At 40.1% G+C, this 22,575-nt stretch overlaps 1 protein-coding gene across 3 annotated transcripts in view; it reads right to left on the bottom strand.

Moving 5' to 3' along the window:
- Window positions 1-22,575, bottom strand: part of LOC111145254 (neuregulin 3) — a 1,048,204-nt gene that overhangs the window by 228,300 nt on the left and 797,329 nt on the right. For all 3 annotated transcript variants that reach the window (XM_022500048.1, XM_022500046.1, XM_022500047.1), the window contains exon 3: window positions 8,686-8,759. In XM_022500048.1, the coding sequence (XP_022355756.1) occupies window positions 8,686-8,759 (74 nt within the window). The remainder of the gene's footprint in view (window positions 1-8,685; window positions 8,760-22,575) is intronic.

Here is a 22,575-nt window from a genome sequence, read left to right as displayed (position 1 = left end):
ACTTGGTCTCCATTGCTGACTCTGAAAATATAAAAGGGATGGGAGAAAGAGGGCTAAGAAAGCCATCTTGGTCCTGAGAGTCTGATCACAGGGGCATTTGAATGGCTTGCTTGCCAGAGCAAGTTGGGATGACAGATGTGCTGGTCCTGTAGACTAGCTGTGGACCACACACAAGAAAAACAGGATGCCGGCTGTCTGAAGACCAGCCTGAGAAGCTCCTGAGCAGGCCTAAGGCCAGTCCACCATTGTCCCAGGTACAGTAGACTCTTAGCAAGCCAGGGCTAAGTTAGGGAAAGCAGCAGTTAGCAAGCTGGGAAGACAGAGCAGAGCAGAGAAGCTAAGGGAAGAAAGGACAACTGTGCTTCCCTCTGGCTCCAGATACCTTGCCTTCTATGCATTGGTTGATTATGCAGTATTTCCACAGGGAAATTATAAAATAGTTGGGACTGTTATGCACTAAAATGGTTATTAGTGGTTATCTCTGAATGATGTGATGTTGGGAATTTTTTTCTTTTTTTAAGTGTATTTATCTTCCTAGTCTTCTAGAAACAGTTGCATTTGCATGGTTAATTGGTAAACATTAGGTATTTTGTACAAATTTAAAGGGTAGGGTTGAAGATGATAGCAATTGAATGAAAAAGCCATAGATCTGACAGCAGACAGACTTAATGAAATTCACACAGGCATGGTCAAAATCTGACAATTCTGTTACTTCTTCTCTTTCAAGGCCAGAAGATGGTAATAAGAGTTACACATTTTATTTTTCTTAGGATTTTACTTATTTATTTGACAGTCAGAGATCACAAGTAGGCAGGGAGGCAGGCAGAGAGAGAGGAGGAAGCAGGCTCCCTGCTGAGTAGAGAGCCTGATGTGGGGCTCGATTCCAGGACCCTGGGATCATGACCTGAGCTGAAGGCAGAGGCTTTAACGCACTGAGCCACCCAGGCACCCCAAGAGTTACACATTTTATATGGATCCAGTCTGCTAACAATATTTTGATGGCTACTGGAGGGCAGAGTAATGCAGGGGACTTAAGTGTTCTGAGAAGATTCCAGTCTGGAAAGACATCCCCTCTCATCAGTGTTGATTAAAGGACAGGGTGAAGTGATGATAGGTTATGCTTTGTGCCCTCAAGAAAGCTCTTCGCCATCCAATTCATTAATGGAAAGTTCCTTCCCACGATCATGCTGCACAGCTTCATGGAGAGTCCTTCTCATTCTAGTGTGAATGATTCTTACAGAGTTGGGCAGTGTGCAGCCTGTGTAAGTAGCCACAGCACCCCATGTGAAAAACTCATTATAATGCTCACTCCTAGATAAGTCCTTTGTGAGCAGCCCAAATCTCTCCCCTTCACTTTAAGTGAACTTTTATTTCCCACCCATTTTTTTTTAAAGATTTTATTTATTTATTTGACAGAGATCACAAGTAGGCAGAGAGGCAGGCAGAGAGAGAGGAGGAAGCAGACTCCCTGCTAAGCAGAGAGCCCAATGCGGGGCTTGATCCCAGGATGCTGGGACCATGACTTGAGCCGAAGGCAGAAGCTTTAACCCACTGAGCCACCCAGGTGCCCCTTCCCACCCATTTTTATGATATTTCCTTAACTGTCTTTCTTTAGTGTGTGTGTGTGTGTGTGCGTGTGTGTGTGTGTTGTACTTGTTTATATATTTTTCTTGGCTCTATGCAATTGGAAATATTTGAGGTCAGGTAATATGCCTTAAGCTTTTTAATCCCTGGCAGTAGCTGTCTCAGTGCCTTATACACTGTGTAGTTATAAAGGCAATAATAATAGTTAAAATACAACCATAATGATAATAATAGATAACATTTATTGAGCCCTCTCTATGTGCCATGCACAAATTTCTCTGAATTATTTTATTTAATCCCAACAATAACTGTATGTGTTAGAGACTATTAATATCTTATTTTATAAAGAAGAAAACCAGAACCCATCAACATTAGGCAACTTATCCCATCTCAAGCTATCAGTAAGATTTTGAATTAATGAAAAATCATTTCTCTCTCTTATGGACATGACATCCTTTAGAGCCTACAATTCAATTTCAATAAATGCATTTTACTGGACTGTGGCTTACTGATGGAAGGATCCTTAATTATTATTGTTTGAATCTATAGCATGGTGTACTTTATATGTGCCTAATTATTTGGGGAATAAATAAGTGAATGAACAAAAAGATATATTATTTCAGCCATGCATCTGACTTCTGAATGACTTGCAGGGACAGCCTGCTCTGTACTGAGGGTCATTTTCTTCTTTTAACCAGGATCCTTCTATAGGTAAAGACACTGAGGCTCAGTTACACTGTGATTTTCCCAAGGCCATACTGCTAAGAGCAAGTGGCCACAGGATTAGAACCAAGACCCTTTAATTCCTAATCTAATTGCTGACACCTAGGAAGCTTGTCTATATGCTACCTGAAATCAAGAAAGGCAAGAATGCAGAGCATGAGTCTCTTTGGGCAAGTCCCAACTGATACTCTTCAAGGAAACCTCTTGTAGCTGCTTTGCCAACACCTGCCTGGGCTCCCAGGCCCCACACTAGTTCTTTGAGGAGGCTCTCAAGTTTCCTTCTTCCTCACTGTGTCCTGCACAGCAAAGGAATAACACTCTGCCCTAAGCTGGATGGTTTGAGCATTGGGTGAGTGATGACCCAATGGGCTTCCTAGTACATAGGGAAGGAGACCTACTGTGCTCCGACCTGATGAATTCGCTGTCCCTGCAAACCATCACAAATTGGGCTGTGTGGACTGGCTCACTGCCAGCACTCCCTCTAGGAACCACATGCTCTTGCAATTTATTTTTTGGGTTCCCATAGTGATTATTCCTGGGAAGCTGGGGTCACATAAACCCTATTTGGAGGGATGGGAAGTCTAAACCCACACCATTTTTGCTGCTAGCCTTCCTCTAAACTATGTATGGCCAGACCAGGCTCCTGGCACCTCAGAGGGCATTCTAAGAGCAGAGCCTGATTTCTAAGATCTGAAGAAATAAAAGTGTGAATGTAAATCACTACTTTAATAACCAGATTAGGCTTAAAATGGAATTGCCTATGTTAAGCCGCACATCAGCCAACCAAAACGTAGCTAAGCTTCCATGCTGTGCTGTCCCAGAAAAGGTAGACCAATGTCAAGCAATCCATGCTTACGTGCTCAGCACAAGTTACCTGGCCGGGCTCTAAGATTTCTCTTTGCTTTGTATAAGGTAAGTGACCCTGCTTTAACCCATCAGCAAACACCCAGTATAACTTCCTCATTCCTACTCACTTTGGTCTATAAAAACCGCTCACCTTCTACCGCTCTTTAGAGATCTTTTTTATCTGCTAGATAGATGCTGCCCATTCGAGATCTGCTGAATTTTTATTAGATCTGGAAATCATGGAAATGTTTCTTTGAACAGTTCATATGGACTGGATCCAGAAGTTCTCTTCTATTCTCCCTTGGTGGAGACTAGATGACTTTGCAGACTTGTCACCTGCAGCCAGGCATGGGGACCATGGGTGTCCCATGGGACCCTCGCCATGAATGGGCATCTTATCCACCCCCCATCATTCTTTGATTCCATTCCGAATCCATTCTCTGGAGCTACTCTCAGGCTCCCCCTGGCCAGTGATGACATGAACGTTTTGATGATAACTCAGGTTGGCATGTGCTCCTGAGAGAGGAGACCCAGGAAAAAGTCTGCCTAAATCCTTGACCAGCTTATGATTCTTCAGTACCATCTGGTTCTGCTTCAAGCCTGAAGATGGTACCTGATCTGGCTAGGTGCAGGTGGTGAGGAAGAGAAAACCGGGCAGGATTCTATAGGTTGATCCTGTGTTACAGAAAAGGGGACCGGCTCTGAAGAAATTAAATTAGAAATTGTCTAGAAGACTGTGGGGCTTCCTGGAGGTTACTTGCTGCTATCCATGGGCAAGTGCTGGCTGGCAGCAGGGAGAGGCAGGGTACAAATACATGTCAGTACGGTATGCTACGTAGACTGGTGCTGGCTCCTCCACAGACAGTCATGTCCTCTGGATCCTGACCTAAGTCTTTTCCTCTTAGCACCCTCCTTCTGAACCCATGCTTACCATTCATCTTTGTGATCAGACTGTGGCTTCTGCGTACTGACCCCATGTGAAGGTTCAATTCACCTATCAGTTATGTGCGAAAGATATTTTTTCAAAACCTGACATCAAGGCACTTTATAAATTTAATATACAGTTCTTCCAGAGTGGGGTTAACCACAGGCTCTTTGGGGGTAAAAAATGAGTTTTTGGAATAGTAGGTCTGAGGATCCACAATGGGACCATGGTATAGACACTGGTCATAGCAACCACTGAGCCTTCTCATGGTGACATCCTGGCATTATCTCCCCAAATGCACGTAATCTGAGGTTTATTTATTTATTTTTTTAATTAATTGGAGAGATGCACATTTCAGATCAACTCTGCCTTGCCTGAGGGAGAATAGAACAGCAGAGGCTTCTAAGCCACTGTTAATTGCAATTTCACTAAAACAGAGCAGTCATTCGGCACATGGGGAGAAAAGGAGAAGGAAGAAGGGAGAGAAAAAAGGGGCGAGAGGTGGAAAAAGAGGGAGGGTGTCAGAAGGAGGCTTATTCCCTGAGCACAGATTCATTCGAGGATATCATGTGCGGCAAATTAAACGATCCTTCAGCAAGAATTTTGACAAGAAAATTTCATTAGGGATTTAAATCTCTATGGAAGCGCAAGATGCTGCATTAAGATATGAAAATTGTGGGGGCACCTGGGTGGCTCAGCAGGTTAAACCCTCTGCCTTCGGCTCAGGTCATGATCCCAGGGTCCTGGGATCGAGCCCCACGTCGGGCTCTCTGCTCAGCGGGGAGCCTGCTTCCCTCCTCTCTCTCTGCCTGCCTCTCTGTCTACTTGTGATCTCTCTCTGTCAAATAAATAAATTAAAAAAAAAAGATATGAAAATTGTGCAAATATTGTTCCTTAGAATAATGTTTGCTGCAGGTCATTGAGTTTTAGTCAATGAAATTGAGAGTGATAAATGTCATAGCGGAAATAAGGGGAGGCGGGAGGGGTTGAGGGGGAAAGGGAAGAGCCCAGCCATCCAAGGCTCAGATCCTGGAGTCATTTGGATCAGAAGTTAGACTCCAGCATTAACTAGCCGTGTGACCTTGAGCGAGTTTATTTAACATCTCTGAGGCCTAATTTCCTCATCTATAAAATGTGAGCAGTTGCCAGTAATTCTGCTAGAATGTGATTTCATGAGGGTCTAATGAGATAATCCAAGTGAGGCCCCCTTGGCACAGTGCCGGGCACATGTGGGCTCTAAACACATATTAGTGTGATTATACTGATGAGTCAAGGCGGTGGGCGAATGTTCATCCGTCAGTGACTTCCATCGGTCTGGATGATAGGTGCCTATAGCAATTATTATTGCCATTCTCTGGGTGAGAAACCTGAGACTCAGGGGCCAAGTGCATCTGCCAATGTCAGTAAGGGCTTCCATCAGAATCACGCCCGAGCTTATGTGTCCATGTGTTTTTCTCCCTCCCTAGATGGTGGGGGCCTCAGAGCCTAAACTCTGTGGGTATCTTTGTATAAACAGGATCCAACCAATGAGATGGTCCTGGGTGGATGCTCAGAAAATACCTGTGCATAAATATATGGAGGCATGCATGCATAAGTGTTGCTATTATGCTTTCCTCATTTATTTTATTTTTTTAAATTTTTTAATTTATTTTTTTAAGGTTTTATTTATTTATTTGACAAAGAGATCACAAGTAGGCAGAGAGGCAGGCAGAGAAAGAGGAGGAAGCAGGCTCCCTGCTGAGCAGAGAGCATGATGCAGGGCTCAATCCTAGGACCCTGAGGTTGAGACCCGAGCCGAAGGCAGAGGCTTAACCCACTGAGCCACCCAGGTGCCCCATGCTTTCCTCATTTATTTTAATTTATTATTTTTAAAAGATTTATTTATTTATTATTTGACAGAAAGAGAGAGAGAGCACAAGCAGGGGGACCAGCAGAGGGAGAGGGAGAAGCAGGCTCCCCACTGAGCAGGGACTCGGGGCTCCATCTCAGAACCCCGGGATCATGACCTGAGCCGAAGGCAGATGCTTAACCCACTGAGCCACCCAGGCACCCCTGCTTTTCCCATTTGAACTCCATCTCCAGGACTCATTCATTTGATTTCTCAGTGCTTTATCTTTTAGTTTTTATTTCAAGGCTTTCCGGAGCTCTGACTCACATAATCTTATGCCATTTTATAGGAAACAGGAGAAAAAGGGGGGAAAAATCCATATACTTCACAATCCAAACACTGAACGTTCCCTTTCAGCATTTCAGGATATGTTTTATTTTTTTCTACCATTGGACCAAAGGATGTTCCTACTGCAATTTTATATGAAAATACCTTTCTATGTTGCTGTTTCACCCAATAGGAATGTTTCCTACAATTTTTTTTTTTTTAAAGATTTATTTGTTTATTTGACAGAGAGGGAGAGACAGCAAGAGAAGGAACGCAAGCAGGGAGAGAGAGAAGCAGGCTTCCCGCTAAGCAGGGAGCCTGATGCTGGGTTCAATCCCAGGACCCTGGGGTCATGACCTGAGCTGAAGGCAGAGACTTAACAACTGAGCCACCCTGGCACCCCTACTATTTTATTGGCACCCCATCATTTTAAGATGATTCAATAGAATATTATAGATATGTCATATGATATTTTACTTAAACATAGTTTTGCTGTTGGTTTTCAGCATGTGTCCATTTTTTCACCATTAGAAATATTACTGCAATAAATATTTTTATGCATAGAAGATCTAGGTTTTCAGGCTAGTGACTGTGATTATGAGATCAGCTTTCTTTGAGGAGCACAGTCCTAATTAATGGTGGGCCTCATCCTCAATTTTGCAGAGATGGACTATGATATCTAAGTGGATGGCAAGGGTTTGATTAGATTGTCTGAAGAGAGATTATTTTACCTATTTTGTATCATATGCGAGCCCTGCCCCCATACCTTACCCTCTATCCTTTTGTTAGATAATCTATAGCTATAAATGACAAGGAAAAGGAAGGAAGAAGGAGGAAGTGAACGAAGAAAGAGGAAGGAAAGAGGAGACAAGAAGAGGAGGGAGGGAAGGGAAGGAAGAAGACTAAAGGGAAGAAATAATGAAAAAAATAGAAGGAAAGAGGAGAACAGAGGGAAATAGAAAAGAAAGAAAGAAGAGGGGAAAATACAGGGGGAACTAGGTACATCAGCCAAAAAAAAAAAAAAAAAAGAAACAAGAGAAAAGAAATTAGCAAGCCCATTCTTCCATGGGCTTTGTAATATTCCAAATCCATGTCTCAACCACAAGCATACATTTGAGATATCTGCTTAGCAAGAGGCAAAATTGCAAGATGAAACGAATTTAACACATTCTGGTAACTGTCTGTTACTAGGGTAATTCCTAGACACCAATGCCTCACATTTCAGAGAAGGAGCTAATCCATGACTAGCTTGCTTGCTAAATTTTAGGAAACCTTCACTTTCCTCAAGGAGAGTTACATTTGGAAGGAAAGGAGTAGTTAAGATTGTATCGTAGCTTGTCTTGCCAAGATAAATCACAATTAAATGAAATTAAACAAAACTTTTCCTTAAAAAAAAAAAAACACAAAACTTTGTATTTCCTAAGGCAATGCAGGTAGAAATTCAGCATCTGTGTTCAGGGGGTGGGGAAAGGAGAAAATACGCATTTTGAGAAGATGTTGAAAGAGGGTTGGACGTGTTCATTACACAGCGGTGTGTTCCCTCACAACAGGATAATTTCTGTCTGTTGTCAATATACAATATTTTGTTGAAGTCTGTCTTATGCATGTTTGGTATTTAGAAAATCATAACATGGCCTTTGTGATTTGGAAATGCCCATCATGATCCTAACTAAACTGCTGATTGGATAAAAATCTCCTTTCCACAGTGGTGATTCAATTGTAGTGGTCATTGAAAGAGCAGGAGATTATTTACAAATAAAGCAAAAAATTCACATCTGACTGGAAGTGGTCAGATTGGTACCAAAAGTTACTTTTACTTTATATAGAAACAAAAAACTAAGGACTAGCAATATTTCTTAGTGGCAAATTGTCTTCTTTCATGAATTAAAAAAAAAAAAAATTCCAACAGTCCAGGAACCAGTGATATGCAAACAGTGTTGCCAAAAATGGGGTTTTTACAGTTTGAAAACTTATGTAATTTCAGATTCCTATTTTCTTAATTTAGTAAATACGGTAAAAGTTAATAGGTTTAATACTAACGCAATTCCAAGCAAAGGGTACGACCCAGTATGAGACAGTAGTTTCTATAACATTCTGTTAGGTCAATAATGAGCTCCGTTTTGTTTCTGTTCCCCTACTTTCATAATGGGTGGTGGCAGGAGTCTGTTTGAAAGCTAAGGGAGGAGGGTTTGCTGGAGTTCTCAGGGTAGATCAGCGACGGAGCTGAATCTGAACACCAGGTCCCAACTAGAGAGAAGACCAGACCTAGACATAGACCGAGTTAGCTCTGAACGAGAGCTCTGAACGTTCACGCCTGTCACCAGCTTCCACCCTTGGCATCATTCAGAGACAAACGACCGAACTACCGCCTTCAGCTGAGCTAACAACCGTTGCCCAGAGTAAGTGCTGCCTACATACTGCATTAGAGAAAGAAGAAAAATGCTTGACCTACTTGGATCCGATAAGATGGAATCAGTTTTCGGCAGAAATTGATCACAACGGACTCCTTGGTAGCCTTCTTTGCACCTGAGAAAAGGGGATAAATGACAAACGTACGCATGTGGTCGTGAAAGATTTCAACAAGCCAAAGAGCCATCAATTACACAAATGTGAGAACAGTACATTCATGCTTCTGTATTGTTTGATTCAGGCTTCTAACACTGACAGACGGATTTTAGTCTGTTTACGTGCGGAAAACCCAGCACGGCTTTGCTTTTTTATAGTTTTAGATGGAATACCTAACGAGCCAATTGAATAGCATTTTAAGACGGCCCTCATAGCAACGTGAGTAATAGTCATCTTCAGATCATAATTCTGAATGCAGGTATATGCAGGTCTTTTCTTTATGCAATGTGCTAGTCCCTAAAAGGCTGCAAATGCCCTTTGGAAGCATATTTTAAGGTCCATATTGCTAATAAAAAATCATTTTCTGATACAAGTGATCAAATCTTATCAGATTTTGGCTACTGTTTATCTTCCTCCTGTTTTATTAGTTTGTTCATTTGCTGATTTCACTTTTTTTTTTAAATGTAGCTATTCTTCAAGTCAGCATCGCCCAACTGCTTGGCCAGGAATAACAGCATTTATTTTAGATCTGCTAAGATCCGAGAGGCATCTGTGTCTACATGGAAGGTCTCTGTGCTTTCCCTCTAAACTCGTATTTTTCCCTCCTCATTTTTCTCTTTCATATTCACAAACATGTGCAAAGTGCCTGCTCTCTGGCAGGCATTAGATAAGGCAACTTTCCTGAGGCGGGTGCAATGTGGAGGCCAGGAATATGCCTGGAAGCACCCGCACTGAGGCATGTCACCGCTGCCCTGCCAGTCCTCTGTCGAGTCTTCACAGAGCCAGCTCCGTCAGGGCTTCTTGGCCACCTCTAACAGCATCAGCTCATCAGCTGGCAGTTCAAGGCACAAATGCAGCCGATGCCCCCACGCCTGCCTCTCTGAGTGGGGAGGTGGCATTTAGTGGTCGGCTAGAAGCGTAATCTGTCATGCTCAAGTTAAGCAGGGAGGCATCCATTGTTGTTTTCTGGGATGAATCTGTCCTACTTACACAGGAGGAAATTGTGCTGCTGGCATAAAAATCAGATTTAAAAAACAATCCCCTGGTTGTTAGAAATCTATGAAATTGACAAAAGAATTCAAAGAGACTATTCTGTCAGAGACCAGAGCTGTGAATCCTTTCTTTAGAATATACTTTGTTTGGGGGGTGTAATAAAGTATTAGATAAGGTCTGTTGCAGTGGGAGCAGCAACCGAAGGGCATGGACGTAATTTTACTCCCTTTCATTGTGAGCCAAATTGGGGAAGTTAGGTAATCAGGAAGGCTCTCTTCAGCACCTTCTGAAGCCTGGAGCTCTGGAGTGTGCTTGGCAATTTTCCTTGTAGACTAAGAACAAAGACGTCTGATATATGGATACCCCCAGACACCCAACAGGCTATTGAAAGAATTTGTTGGAGCTGCCACATATTTTCACAACTTTTTTTACCCATTTATTGCACTTGAAGTAAAGCAGGCATGTCCCTAGGTCTGTAATGGTAGAAGTCAGAAGATACTTAGGACCGAAGCACATTTATCATGAAAAAATAAATTCCTGCCCTCCAAAACTGTCCTACTGCTGTTCGTGTGCTTTTTCAGAATTACCAGAACCATAGTGCTTTAATCTTCATTTCCCCACAAACGATGACTTATGAGTTGGGTGTTTGCTATGGTGGCGCATTCACATTTTTTGGAGGTTTTATTTCCAATATACGTGGGAGTTGGGAAGGACACTTTACTCTTTTACTCTCTGCATCTTCATTTAATATGAAAATGGTATCCTAGGGAGATGGTTGCTTTTTAAAAGAAAGTGCTTTTTGTTTTGTCTTGTTTTGTTTTGCTTTTTAAGGGGGTCTTCGTTACTTATAATGCATTATTCCATTTGTGTGTGAAAGGAAACTACGAAAAGATGTTTGACATTTTCTAGGTTTTAACTGATTTTCTGTGGGTGTGAGCCCACTTTGAAGTGCTTGGGCCTCATGGGGTTACTGGAAAACAGCACAGCAAGGGCCTTTGATGCTGCCTTCATCCCTGTATGCTACAGATAGTCAACGATGATGCTGGAGGAGCCCAAGCCAGGCTAGGAAACCTGCGAAAGGGTGTGGGACTGGTTACAGAACCTGCTTCTTTGTTAAGGAGACGGTGTCTCTGCTAATTGGTTGCTGGGTTTTAAGAATGACGCATTAAAATTTCCATTTTAAAAGTCACACACGTCACCTTGGTAAGTTCAGACCCATCCAAATGTGAAGACCGAATGGGCCAGCAGGTAATGCCAACGCATCAGACTGAATTCATGATGATATTAAAGACATAAAGCAAAGGAAAAAAAAAAAAGTCAAGATGTACATCTATTGCACTGATGGAGTTTGGCGGGATTTCTGACAGTGTAACAACCACTTCTTGGAGAAATATGTTTGTTTTGGTTTTGGTTAGTTTTGGGAGGATTTTGAGAGTGTTTTGTTCATTTTTTAAGATGTTTGATTTTTGAAGGATACAGGTATAAGCAAAACAGAAATTCTTTGTTCATCTAAGATAGCATGACAGGATTTATAAAATTTTAAAAATGCATGTGTAATCTAATGATAAATGTTTTTTAAAAAGCACAAATCTTCTTTTTACCAGGTTAATATTCTATTTCTTTTCCTATTCTGCATTGCTTTCAAATCTCCACTCAATTCATCCAGTCCCTGGTTCCATGAATTTCGTTATCCCTTAGAAACATTGTATCACAGTGATGGTATTAAAAATCCCAATATTTCCTGGTGATTTTTCAGGTAAGTTTTGATTCTACGGCTGAATGGTGTAGGAGAAGGGAGCAGGCTCAGGAAATATAGCCAAGGATGACAAATAGTTACATAAAGAAAATGGAGAGTTATTATCAACAGTGAAAGAACCATAGCATATACCCAGTCTGCAAGAGCTAAGGCATTTTACCTTGGAAAAAAAAAATTAGTCTTAAATTCTGTGTTTATCTCCTCTGTGGTGAAGGAGGTGTTACTTCTGAAACCAGTAAGTTCTAGATCATGTTGTTTGCTTTATTTCCAAATTTAAAAGGCAGTAAGGAAGGGCATAGGTGAAGAGACAGTGTCCAAAGCAAGGTAGGGCAGGTAAGAGGTTAAAGGGAGACTCTATTAGGGTAACCATGGATAAGAGAGCTCAGGCTGGCAATGAAGCAGAGGGAAGAGCTTGGAGACTGAGCCCAGTATCTCTCTGCTGGTGAGCCTCAGGTCTGAATCACAAACGAGAGTCCTGACTATCTACAGGGACAGGGCCCATAGTTTCAAATGCAGGCATCTCTTTTTCTATTTTTTATATCCTTCCAGTTTGGTCCTCGCCTCCCCATCTCAATTGTTCAGCTCTATCTAAAATAACAAGCTTTCCCTTCTATTCATCTTTCCTCTTCTATATTATACCAGAGAAAAAGCCCAGTTTTAGTGAAAAGTTTTAAAAGCTATCCTTGGGTGAAAAAGAAGAGAGTAGTACTGGCAAAGATGAAAACATACGACATGCATGATTGTCAGCTGGATTTCAATGCTTGCTTTGTCTGATGTGGCAAAGAAGAAATGGTCAACACATTGGACGTGGAGCACGCAAAGGAAACGACTTGTAAAAGGGTCGATCACTTGCTAATGTCCCCACAGAAATCCCACCGCTATCTTCAGAGACCATTTCCATCTCCTCTCTTAAAATACTCTACGCCAGCTGATTTCCTGAACCCATTTCTCGAATAACAACTACACTAGCGCTCATCATGTTAGTGATTTTGAGTGAAAATTAAAGAACTCTCACTGGTGACCAACAGCCTCCCTGCGTTCCCAGATTATTCTCACATCGCCCCTCTTCCTTTTGTTAGAAAAACAAAATTATGCAAAAACAATCCAAAAACTGTTCCACAGAGGGAATTGTACTAGCCTTCGTCCTCATGTATTGATTTCCTGGTCATTGACTCATTAATGGAAGGTGTCATCATCGCTTCACTGCACTGTTCTCCAGTTCTACTCTGTCCTCATTTTCAGGGTATTGATTATGCCCACGGATGGCCTGGCCAATACATGGTCTCTAAGCACATGTCTTCCCCTTGTATATTGTAATGATTCACAGTGTTGAGCTTATAGTTTTATTTCTCTGCTTAGTATTTGCATAGACGCACTTTATGCAAATCATTTAACATCCCTGTTTTTCAGTTTCAAACCATATAAAATGCAAGTGATACCAGGAAAGAGAAAAATGATCAAGTACACATAGTTGATGCATTTTGGCCATTGTTATGACTATAGGCCTTATACCTGCCATAGTTGCAAAGATGCATCTGACATAATTTATAGAGAAAAAAGTATGCAGGATAGGAACATGTTCAAATATTTGCTTCAATCCCTGTGTAGCGCCTGGTCTCTGCAATTCACTTTAGAGAAAGTATACATGGTTTCTTATTGGAAACTTGATTTTAGACATAAAATTTGAACTAGCAGAAATCAATTAACTTCACAAGAGAAAAGGTGGCAAACTGTGTGGGTTGTTTCCTGCTTGTATCAACTTCTACTCATAAAAAAATGACAGTTACTCTTTGATGTTACAGGGAAGTAGACATTTTGTCAGTGATACACGAGTCCGCCAATTTTAAGGAGCCTATTAAACGCTGATTTGAAAAAAGAACAACCCCTCCAGGTATTCTTCTCTATCTCCTGCCAATTCTCTTTAGCCTCCATGTCAGACCTTGGTTGGGGAAACCAGAAAGATCATCAGGCGTTTACACTTTACATTTTGGAAGCAAGCTAGTTTGGAGCACTGCCTGATTTTAAATCCAGGATCTGCCATTTCACTGGTTATTTAGGCTTCTGGGCCTCCATCCCTTCATCTGTAAACTGGAAATAAAAATAGTAGCTCTCACCTAGAATTATTATTAAGAATTAATCATATAATGCCTGTGGTTCATAGTAAGCACTCAATAAATGTTAGAATTTTTAAAAAAAATATTCTTTGAATTTGAAATCATCATTACAGCTTTTTAAGTGGGGAAACAGTCCAAAGGTTAACTGTCTGATTCCCCACATCTCACATCCAATACATATTTGAACTAGAGGCAAACTCAACTGGGGATGACTTTAAAGTCCTCCCTTGGTCTCTGGCAGTTACTGACATTCTTCATGGGAACGTCTGAGGAATTTCCATTCTTCATGGAAAAACAATCCAAAAGTCATTACATGCCCAGCTACCTTTCCGAAGGTAAGTATTTGAAAATATGGGCCAAATATCAAGAATTGAAGCCATGATTAACAGTAAGAATTAAAGACCTAGATTTGTAAGTTATCCAATCTCAAAATGTTCTTAAGCAAACCATGTCACAGAAACTAGTCACAGATTTCAAGGCAAACTTCCTGAGCTTCATGTTAATTTAAAAGGTAATCACTGGGACACCTGGCTGGCTTAGTCAGTTAAGCATCGGACTCTTGATTTAGGCTCAGGTCATGATCTCAGGGTCATAGGATTCAGCTCTACTGTCAGGCTCCTCACTCAGCACAGAGTCTGCTTGTCTCTCTCACTCTGCTCTTCCCCTACTGGCGCTCTTCTCTCTCTCTCAGATAAATAAATAAAAATAAAGTTTTTTTTTTCTTTAATGAATAAATGAATGAATGAATGAATGAAAGGTAATCACCCACTATGGATGGGAAGACTCCTCAGGGGCACTACTATTAAAGAATGATAATGGCATTTCTTGATTTCACACTAATTCGTGATTTCATTCCTCAGTTAAAAATCAAAACCAAAACCAAGACAAACAAAAACACAGAGAATGGAGTCCAGCAGGGTGATTAAACTGCCCAGCACTGAAGAGATCTGGAGTATAGGAGACAAAATCCCCACCAGCTCTCCCTTCGAACCCAAATAGGTGTTGGATGGACCAGCAGCTTGTCTAGCTAAGGGTCTGCAGCCTTGCATTATTAATGGTATTAGAGAACATTGCCTTCCCTGCCACTCACTGCTGAAGCTGAGATCTAGGTCTGGCTATGAAGAATACTGTGAAACCGATTAGTGTAAGCTTTCTTTAGCTGACTTTAAAATTGAATTAAGTAGTCTTTAAATAAGAGCACTAATTAAGACAGCAAGATCTTTAAGTTAACCAATTGGAATTAAAATTACCTGCAGATTGGCTGTAGGTACAACCTTTCCAAAATCATTTCACCTATAACTGAGAGAATTTGGAATTGCATTATTTTAAACTGCAAACTGCCTTCAAACTCATGAAAATTCTCTCGTGTGTTATCGATAGCTTTCAAAAATATCACAAATTCCATGGCCGAGGCAACTGTTGATTATAACATCATTCATCTTACAAGTCTGAGGTTTCTTGTTAATGAAGTCTTATCTGCAATCTTAAGAAAGCATAGGGCTGGGACGCCTGGGTGGCTCAGTTGGTTAAGCAGCTGCCTTCGGCTCAGGTCATGATCCCAGCGTCCTGGGATCGAGTCCCGCATCGGGCTCCTTGCTCAGCAGGGAGCCTGCTTCTCCCTCTGCCTCTGCCTGCCACTCTGTCTGCCTGTGCTTGCTCTCTCTCTCTCTCTGACAAATAAATAAACAAAATCTTAAAAAAAAAGAAAGCGTAGGGCTTTATTTTTGAAAATTTCCCTTTAGCAAAATTTGAATTCAAAAGTAGATGGAGGCCAATTATTTCATCATATGACTGCTATGATTTCAGAAGTGAATCTGAGAGCATCTGCTCAAAACCAGGAGGCGTGCTGCATTCTGTTAATATTTGGGCCCTGAAGACAGAAACGGAAAGAATGACTGCAAGTCTGAGAAGTTAAAAAATATATAACAAGTATGTGCTTACGTAAATGCAAGTTCTTGTCAACCATATGTAGAGTCTCAGGGACTTATACTCAGCAGCCGCCCAGACACTCCATTGGCCACATCACTGTCGGACAGACAGCAACTCATTTCAAGTCACTTTACTCCCATATATGGCAATTCATTTCTGGACAATCCGTGGCCGAGCAGTTCATTCTAAATTAATGTTTTTGCCCTTGTAGAGATTTCTGCCCCTATTTGGTCTAGAGCTTCACCTGAGGCTTACGACCTCACTGACGAAATTAAAACACATACCACAGCATGAGGATGCTACCTAGGTTCGGGTGTATAGCAATATTATCCAAAGCAGCTATGTGGCCTGAAGAAGGTCATTCTAACTTAGCTTTTCTTTTACTGCATCTAAAAATAAACCACAATCTCTTTTTAGCCAAGAAGATAAATAAAGGAGTAAAATATTGGTGTTCTTACAGAAAGACTCTGTATTTCATGGTCACATTGGAGGTATTGAAATACTAATTGCCCTTCTCATGAACAAAAGGATTTGTGGGTAATAAGGACAGGGGGGAGGGTAGATGGAGTTTTGCTTCGTCAATTAAAACTGACTGAGAAAATGCTATATTACTAATTTCCTAGCACACACAAAATCTGTTTTGACAAATGTAGGATTCTAGTTTTCAAAGGCGGTAGCCTGTTATGGTTAAAAAAGCTCGTCCTTTGCATGTAAGATGACCTCCAAGTCTGCCGCACAGAATTGTGACAGAGGTCTGTGACTGACCTCTCTGAGGTCCTCCTAAATTCAGTGCCTGCTCTGTGCCCATGTGCACACACTCAGACATGCAGGCACAGACATGTCACCCCAATTCCTTGAAAATATGTCTAATAATCAGAAAATTTAGGCAGACGATATAGGTTCTGACATAAAAGTCAGCAGAGAATCAGTCTCTCTTCCTTCACTTCCCTAGTTAATTGAAAATTCTCATGACTGTCCTTGATATTTCCCAGCCAAGAGTGGACAAAGATTTATTGTCACATCCACTCCCCATGATTCCTCTTTATTATTTTCACTGGCAATGTTATAAGATTGAGAAGTTAGCCAATCACAGACTTTCTCTGATGCTTAAGGTCCAACATCAGCAGATTTCTTCACTTGTTTGTACTTGCTTGGAATTAGAAAAGCAATTGACTCACATGTCCAGACTAGTCAGTCAATGGAAGAAAGGTGATGACCATCTTTGCCCTCTCACAGTTCAGCAAGAAATAGAAAAGTAAGCCAGAGTAAAACATTATAATGTTGCTATCAGTTGGCTTGGGGCTGCCATAATAAAGTATTACAGACTAGGTGGCTTCAACAACAGAAAATTATTTTTTCCCAGTCTGGAATGCAGAATTCTAAGAGAATTCAAGGTGTCCCAAGGTTTGTATTTGGTGAAGGCTCTCTCACTGGGTTGCAGATGGTCACCTTCTCAGGGTGTCCTCACACAGTGGAGAGAAAGAGCTCAACGCCTCACTCTCTCTTTCTCTTCTTGAATTTTGATAAACAAAAGTGTTTTATATAAGTGTGTCACATATGCAATATTTGGGACACACTCATACTAAGAATGTATTCATTCTTTACCCAAACTTCAAATTTAACTGAGTGTCCTATATTTTTATCCTCTAGATCTGGCAATCATAAGTGTATGAGGGTAAAAAAAAAAATGAATAATAATAGAAGACTCATCAGGAAGAACACCTAGATTAAAGTTAGTGTATAATAATTTTGCTATAACTATATCCTGTTGTGATAAATTCAGCAATCTCTTGCTTTAAGGACAAGAAGCCTGGGCACATTGTCTATACTTCTATCAACCACACAGGGACATAATGAGCTCACAGAGTCTGGAAGGGGAAAATATAATTTTCAATAGCTAGCTCTTAGATAAAGTATTGAAAAGATATGTCAAGAATGTGATGAAGAACAAATGAAGCAACATTGTTTATAAATGTTAGGTGCAGATTTGTGACTTGATTGTGGGGATCACTAGCTACTACCTTGCATAAATTCTGAATTAACAGTAGGAGTATGCTGCCCAACCGCCCAAAGGGAAGACTAAAGGAAGAAAGAGGGGATTCTACTGCCTCATTCTACATCTCACTTTCCTAGGTATAAATTTAATACACATGCTATAGCAACTGAAAAACTGAGCATAGATACTTAACATAAAGCAGTGATAATCTAAAAATCCTAGATAAAACACAAGAAGACCATCTTCTGGAGGACTATGAGGTCCTTTCTGGAATTCGCAGTTCTCAGAAGGAAGCAATGAGAGAGTATATTATCAACAAGAGATCAAAGAGGCCAGCCTTGTTCCCTGCCTGTGCAGTGTAGGTGATTCCCTGCAGCAAAGCAGTACACAGCTTGATAAGGAAGAGTGAAAAGAAAATAAATCTGAGAGATAAATCTTATTTAAAAGGCATCTTTATGATTGGCATTATAAAGGAGAGACGGAGCTCATTATTAAATGAACTGATAAAACCATTCACAGCATGCTTCAAAAAGAAATGGTAATAATTATTGTCTCTCTAAGAAAGGGGGCAAAATATCCACACAGTGTCATTCACAAATCCCTTTACAGACATCACTAAGCAAGCTGCAAAAAGTCCCACAGCTTTCTGATTTAATTAAGTGAAGAAAGCAAGGAAAGACTTTTACAGTTCACACGCCTGGATCATAGAGGGTTCTACATGAAACATGATTTTTTTACAAGCCATTTTAGAGACCGCTAGAGTTTGCTGAACCCTCATTCAACAGCATAATTTTCCCTGTTTCTCCCAGGATATTGTACGATCGACTGACAGGGTGCAGCATTTCTGCCGGCGAAAGGAAGTGGGCAGCTTTGATCAGAATTCACAATAATATATCTCCCTTGTGTGATAAATGATTTACTGCTGAGGATAAATGGATATATAATCTTTCATTATGTATGACATTCATCAGCAACAAGGAAGCTTTGGACTGAATGGAAAGTGATTTCATATTAAAAGCCTCATGCAACTCAGACTGAGATGAAAGTGAGGTCTTGCCTTGAAAAAAAAAAAAGTGGCTCAGGCTTGTAGGTTTAAATGGATGCTCAGTCAAATATAATCGTTACTCTGAGTTTGAAAATCTGTTAGGAGGAAACCAGGGAATTATGTGACTAGGTCAACCTCAATTTTGCACAAAAAGCCCCATTTCTTAACCATACTATTCTATTTACTTAAATGTGTCATTAAAACCAACTTTGAGGACTGAGAATAGCCAGACAACCAGGTAGGGAGGAGAGAATGGAGGAAGGGTGGGGTGGAAATGATTTAAATTTCCATTATCATAGATAGTGCACCATTTCCTAAGTAGATAAATCAAGAAAGAGAGACTTAGTATATTATTTAGGTATATGAAGTTAACAACTAGGAAAATGCCAAATGAAAATGGTTTAATAAGCTTGCTTGTGTGTTTGCAGAAGGAGATGTAAGTTCAGGAGTGGGAGAATTGTTGCAGAGGGATGAGACCAGGGCTAGTGGCTTTTCATTTCATTATAAGCACATTTGTATTGTTTATTTTTTGTTTAAATTATACACTTAGATGACGAAGCAATATAGATGTAGCAAATCACTTCATTTTAAAAATGATTGCAGTATTTTTTTGTAAGATTTATTTATTTATGAGAGAAAGAGAGAGTGGTAGGGGGAGCAGAGGGAAAGGGACAAGCAGACTCCATGGTGATCATGTTGCTCCATGCAGGGTTCGATCTCAAGACCTGGATGTCATGACCTGAGGTGAAACTAAGAGTTAGACACTTAACTGACTGAGCCACCCAGGCATAGCAAAGCGATTCCTGATCTTGGTTTCACTGACTCTTTAGGACCCAGTGTAATATCACCTTATTTGACTTTCTTTGTTCAATTTTCTTCTTCTTCTTCTTTTTTTTTTTTTTAAGAGAGAGAGAGAATCTCAAACAGGCTCCATGCTCAGCACTGAGCCCAACACAGGGCTGGATCTCACAACCCTGAAATCATGACCTGAGCTGAAATCAAGAGTCGGACACCTAACCAACTGGGTCACCCAGGAGCCCCCATTTGATTTTTAATAACAAGAATTTTCTAATACTATATTATGTTTTAGAAGCAAAAAGATGTAACATGAAAGACAATGGGAAGAGATGAGAAGACAAACCACAGACGGAGAGAAAATATTTGTAAAAGACACATCTGATAAAGAACTGTTATCTAAAATATAGAGAGCACTTGAGCCTGGGTGGCTCAGTTACTTAAGCATCTGCCTTTGGCTCAGGTCATGTTCCCGGGATCCTGGGATTGAGCCCCACATCTGGCTCCTTGCTCTGCAGAATGCCTGCTTCTCCCTTTCCCTCTGCTGCTCCCCTGCTTATGGGCCCTCTGTCAAATAAATAAACAAAATATTTTTAAAAAAATAAAAAAAAATAAATATACAGAGAATTCTTAATATCCAACAATAAGAAAGCAAACAACCTAATTAAAAAAAATGAGCCAAGATCTTAACAGACACATCACCAAAGATATACACATGGCAAATAAGCATATGAAAAGATGTTCCACATTATATGTGATCAGGGAAATGCAAATCAAAACAACAATGAGATACTGCTATGTACACGTTAGAATGGCCAAATCTAGAACACTGACAGCATCAAATGCTGGTGAAGTGGTGAAGAAACAGGACCTCCCTTTCATTGCTACAGAGAATGCAAAATGGTACCACTACTTCTGAGGACAGATAGCAGTTTCTTACAAAAGTGGACATATTCTCACCATATGACCTGACAATCATGCTTCCTGGTATTTATTAAAAGATATGGAAAACTCATGTCCACACAACAACCTGTACACAGATGTTTCTAATGGCTTTATTCGTAATTGACACAACTTGGAAGTAACCAAGATGTTCTTTAGTAGGTAAGGGGGTAAATAAACCATGGTACCTCTACACAATGGACTAATATTCAGGGCTAAAAAGAAATGAGCAATCAAGCCATGAAAAGGCAAGGAGGAAACTCAAATACATACATATTACTAAGTGAAAGAACTCAGTCTGGAAAGGCTACATACTATATGATTCTAACTATATGACACAATGCAAAAGGCAGAAACTATGGAGATTTTTAAAAAATCAGTTTAAAATTAAATTAATTTAATTAATTTTTAAAAATTAGGTTAAAAAAATCAGGTTTCCCAGGGTTTGTGGGGTGAGAGGTATATAGGCAGAGCGCAGAGGAGTTTTAGGGCAGTGAAAATACTCTGTATGATACCATAATGATGGATGTTATATCATTAGGCATTTGTCCAAACCCACAGAACGTACATCAAGAGTGAACCCAATATAAACTATGGATTCTCTGTGATTATGATGTGTCATTATAGGTTCATCAGTTGTAACAAATGTAGCACTCTGGTAGGGGATGTTGTTAATGGGGTAGGCTTTGCATGTGTAGGGACAAGGAGTACATGCGAAATAACTCTTCCTTCCCCCAATGTTGCTATGAACCTAAAATTTCTCTTAAAAAGTGAAGTTGGTTTTTTTTAAGATTTTATTTATTTATCTGAGAGAGAGAGCAGCAGCAGCAGAGGGAGAGGGAGAAACAGACTCCCTGCTAAGCAGGGAGCCTGATGTGGGACTCAGTCCCAGGACTCTGGGATCATGACCTAAGCCAAAGGCAGCTGCTTAACCAACTTTTGGCAACCTAGGTGCCCCAAAAGTAAAGTCTTAATAAATAAATATATACATATGTTATATATCAATTTATTTAATAAATTTATTTAATAAACAAATATCTAATTAAATTTAATAAAACTTAAATAAATTACCAAATAAATATATTTATTAAATATATAAATATCCAAATTAAACTAGATGAGTAGGGATAGTTTTTGACCCAAATCTAAATGTTTTCTGATACTACAGAATGGTAGAGTTAGAAGACATCATAAAGAGTCTGTTCTAACCACTTCCTTTTCTGGAGGACAATATTATAAAACAAAGATGGAGACTTGCCTAAAACACCAAAGGCTATAAGGGGTAGAGCAAGATTTAGAGCCCATGGATTTTGTTTCTAAATCCAGTGTTCCTTCTGCTTTTTAACCTTTCCCCTTAAAAAACAAAGATATTCTTAAATCCTTATGCCATCATTAATGCCAGACTTCTCAGAGTCTTTCTAGTGAAAGCATATGTTTTACTGAAGATCAGTTAGCACAATTCAACTGGCTAGAGTTCAGGTAACCAATCAAGGTCAAAAAGAAGTGGCACTACCAATGTCACTAGCTTGGATAAGAATGTATAGTAAAACATATTCTAAAATGAAATGACATGTGGAAATCAGGAAAATCACACAAGAGTATGAGTAAAGATGGGTAAGCTTAGAGAAGGCACATAAAGGAGTATTCTTTCTAACAGTGATATGGATAAGATTCTTGACCTGTGATTAAAACAAAGCAAACTACAACCTGGTACAAGTAAGTTTACAAAAATTAAGTTAACATCAGTAGACGGTAAATTCAAAATAGAATTCAAAGGAATGTTTTTTAGCTGGAGTGTTTGGCAACCGAAAATGGCAACTCAGGTAAGCAGTGACTTGAAATGGATAAAACATGATGATGATTTTTGAAAAGCAAAACTAATAATAATAAATAAAAGTGTGAGAGAGATTCAGCTAATTGAGTTATGGGTGACATATTTGATGTTCTTATATGGGATATTCCTGTTACGCAGGAATAAATCAACAAGAAATCACAATCAGAAAGTTCTTCCACATCTTGTAGTGTCACAGATGAACAGATCAAACCTCCTCTATTCAGAGCACAGTGCTGAGATCTTTACACAGGTTAGAGGAAGTAATCCTCATGAACCTGATAAGAAGGAGATGTGGGTACCACTGTTTTAAAGACAAAGGGTTTGAAATTGAGAGAAATTAATTTCTTTATCCCAGGGCACATGAAAAGCATGT

The sequence above is a fragment of the Enhydra lutris genome, unplaced genomic scaffold (genome assembly GCF_002288905.1).
Source record: "Enhydra lutris kenyoni isolate GAN:26980312 unplaced genomic scaffold, ASM228890v2 scaffoldscaffold12, whole genome shotgun sequence".
NCBI classification, from domain to species: domain Eukaryota; kingdom Metazoa; phylum Chordata; class Mammalia; order Carnivora; family Mustelidae; genus Enhydra; species Enhydra lutris.
The sequence above is the reverse complement of the archived record's forward strand: the minus strand, read 5'-3'. Positions and strand labels throughout refer to the sequence as shown.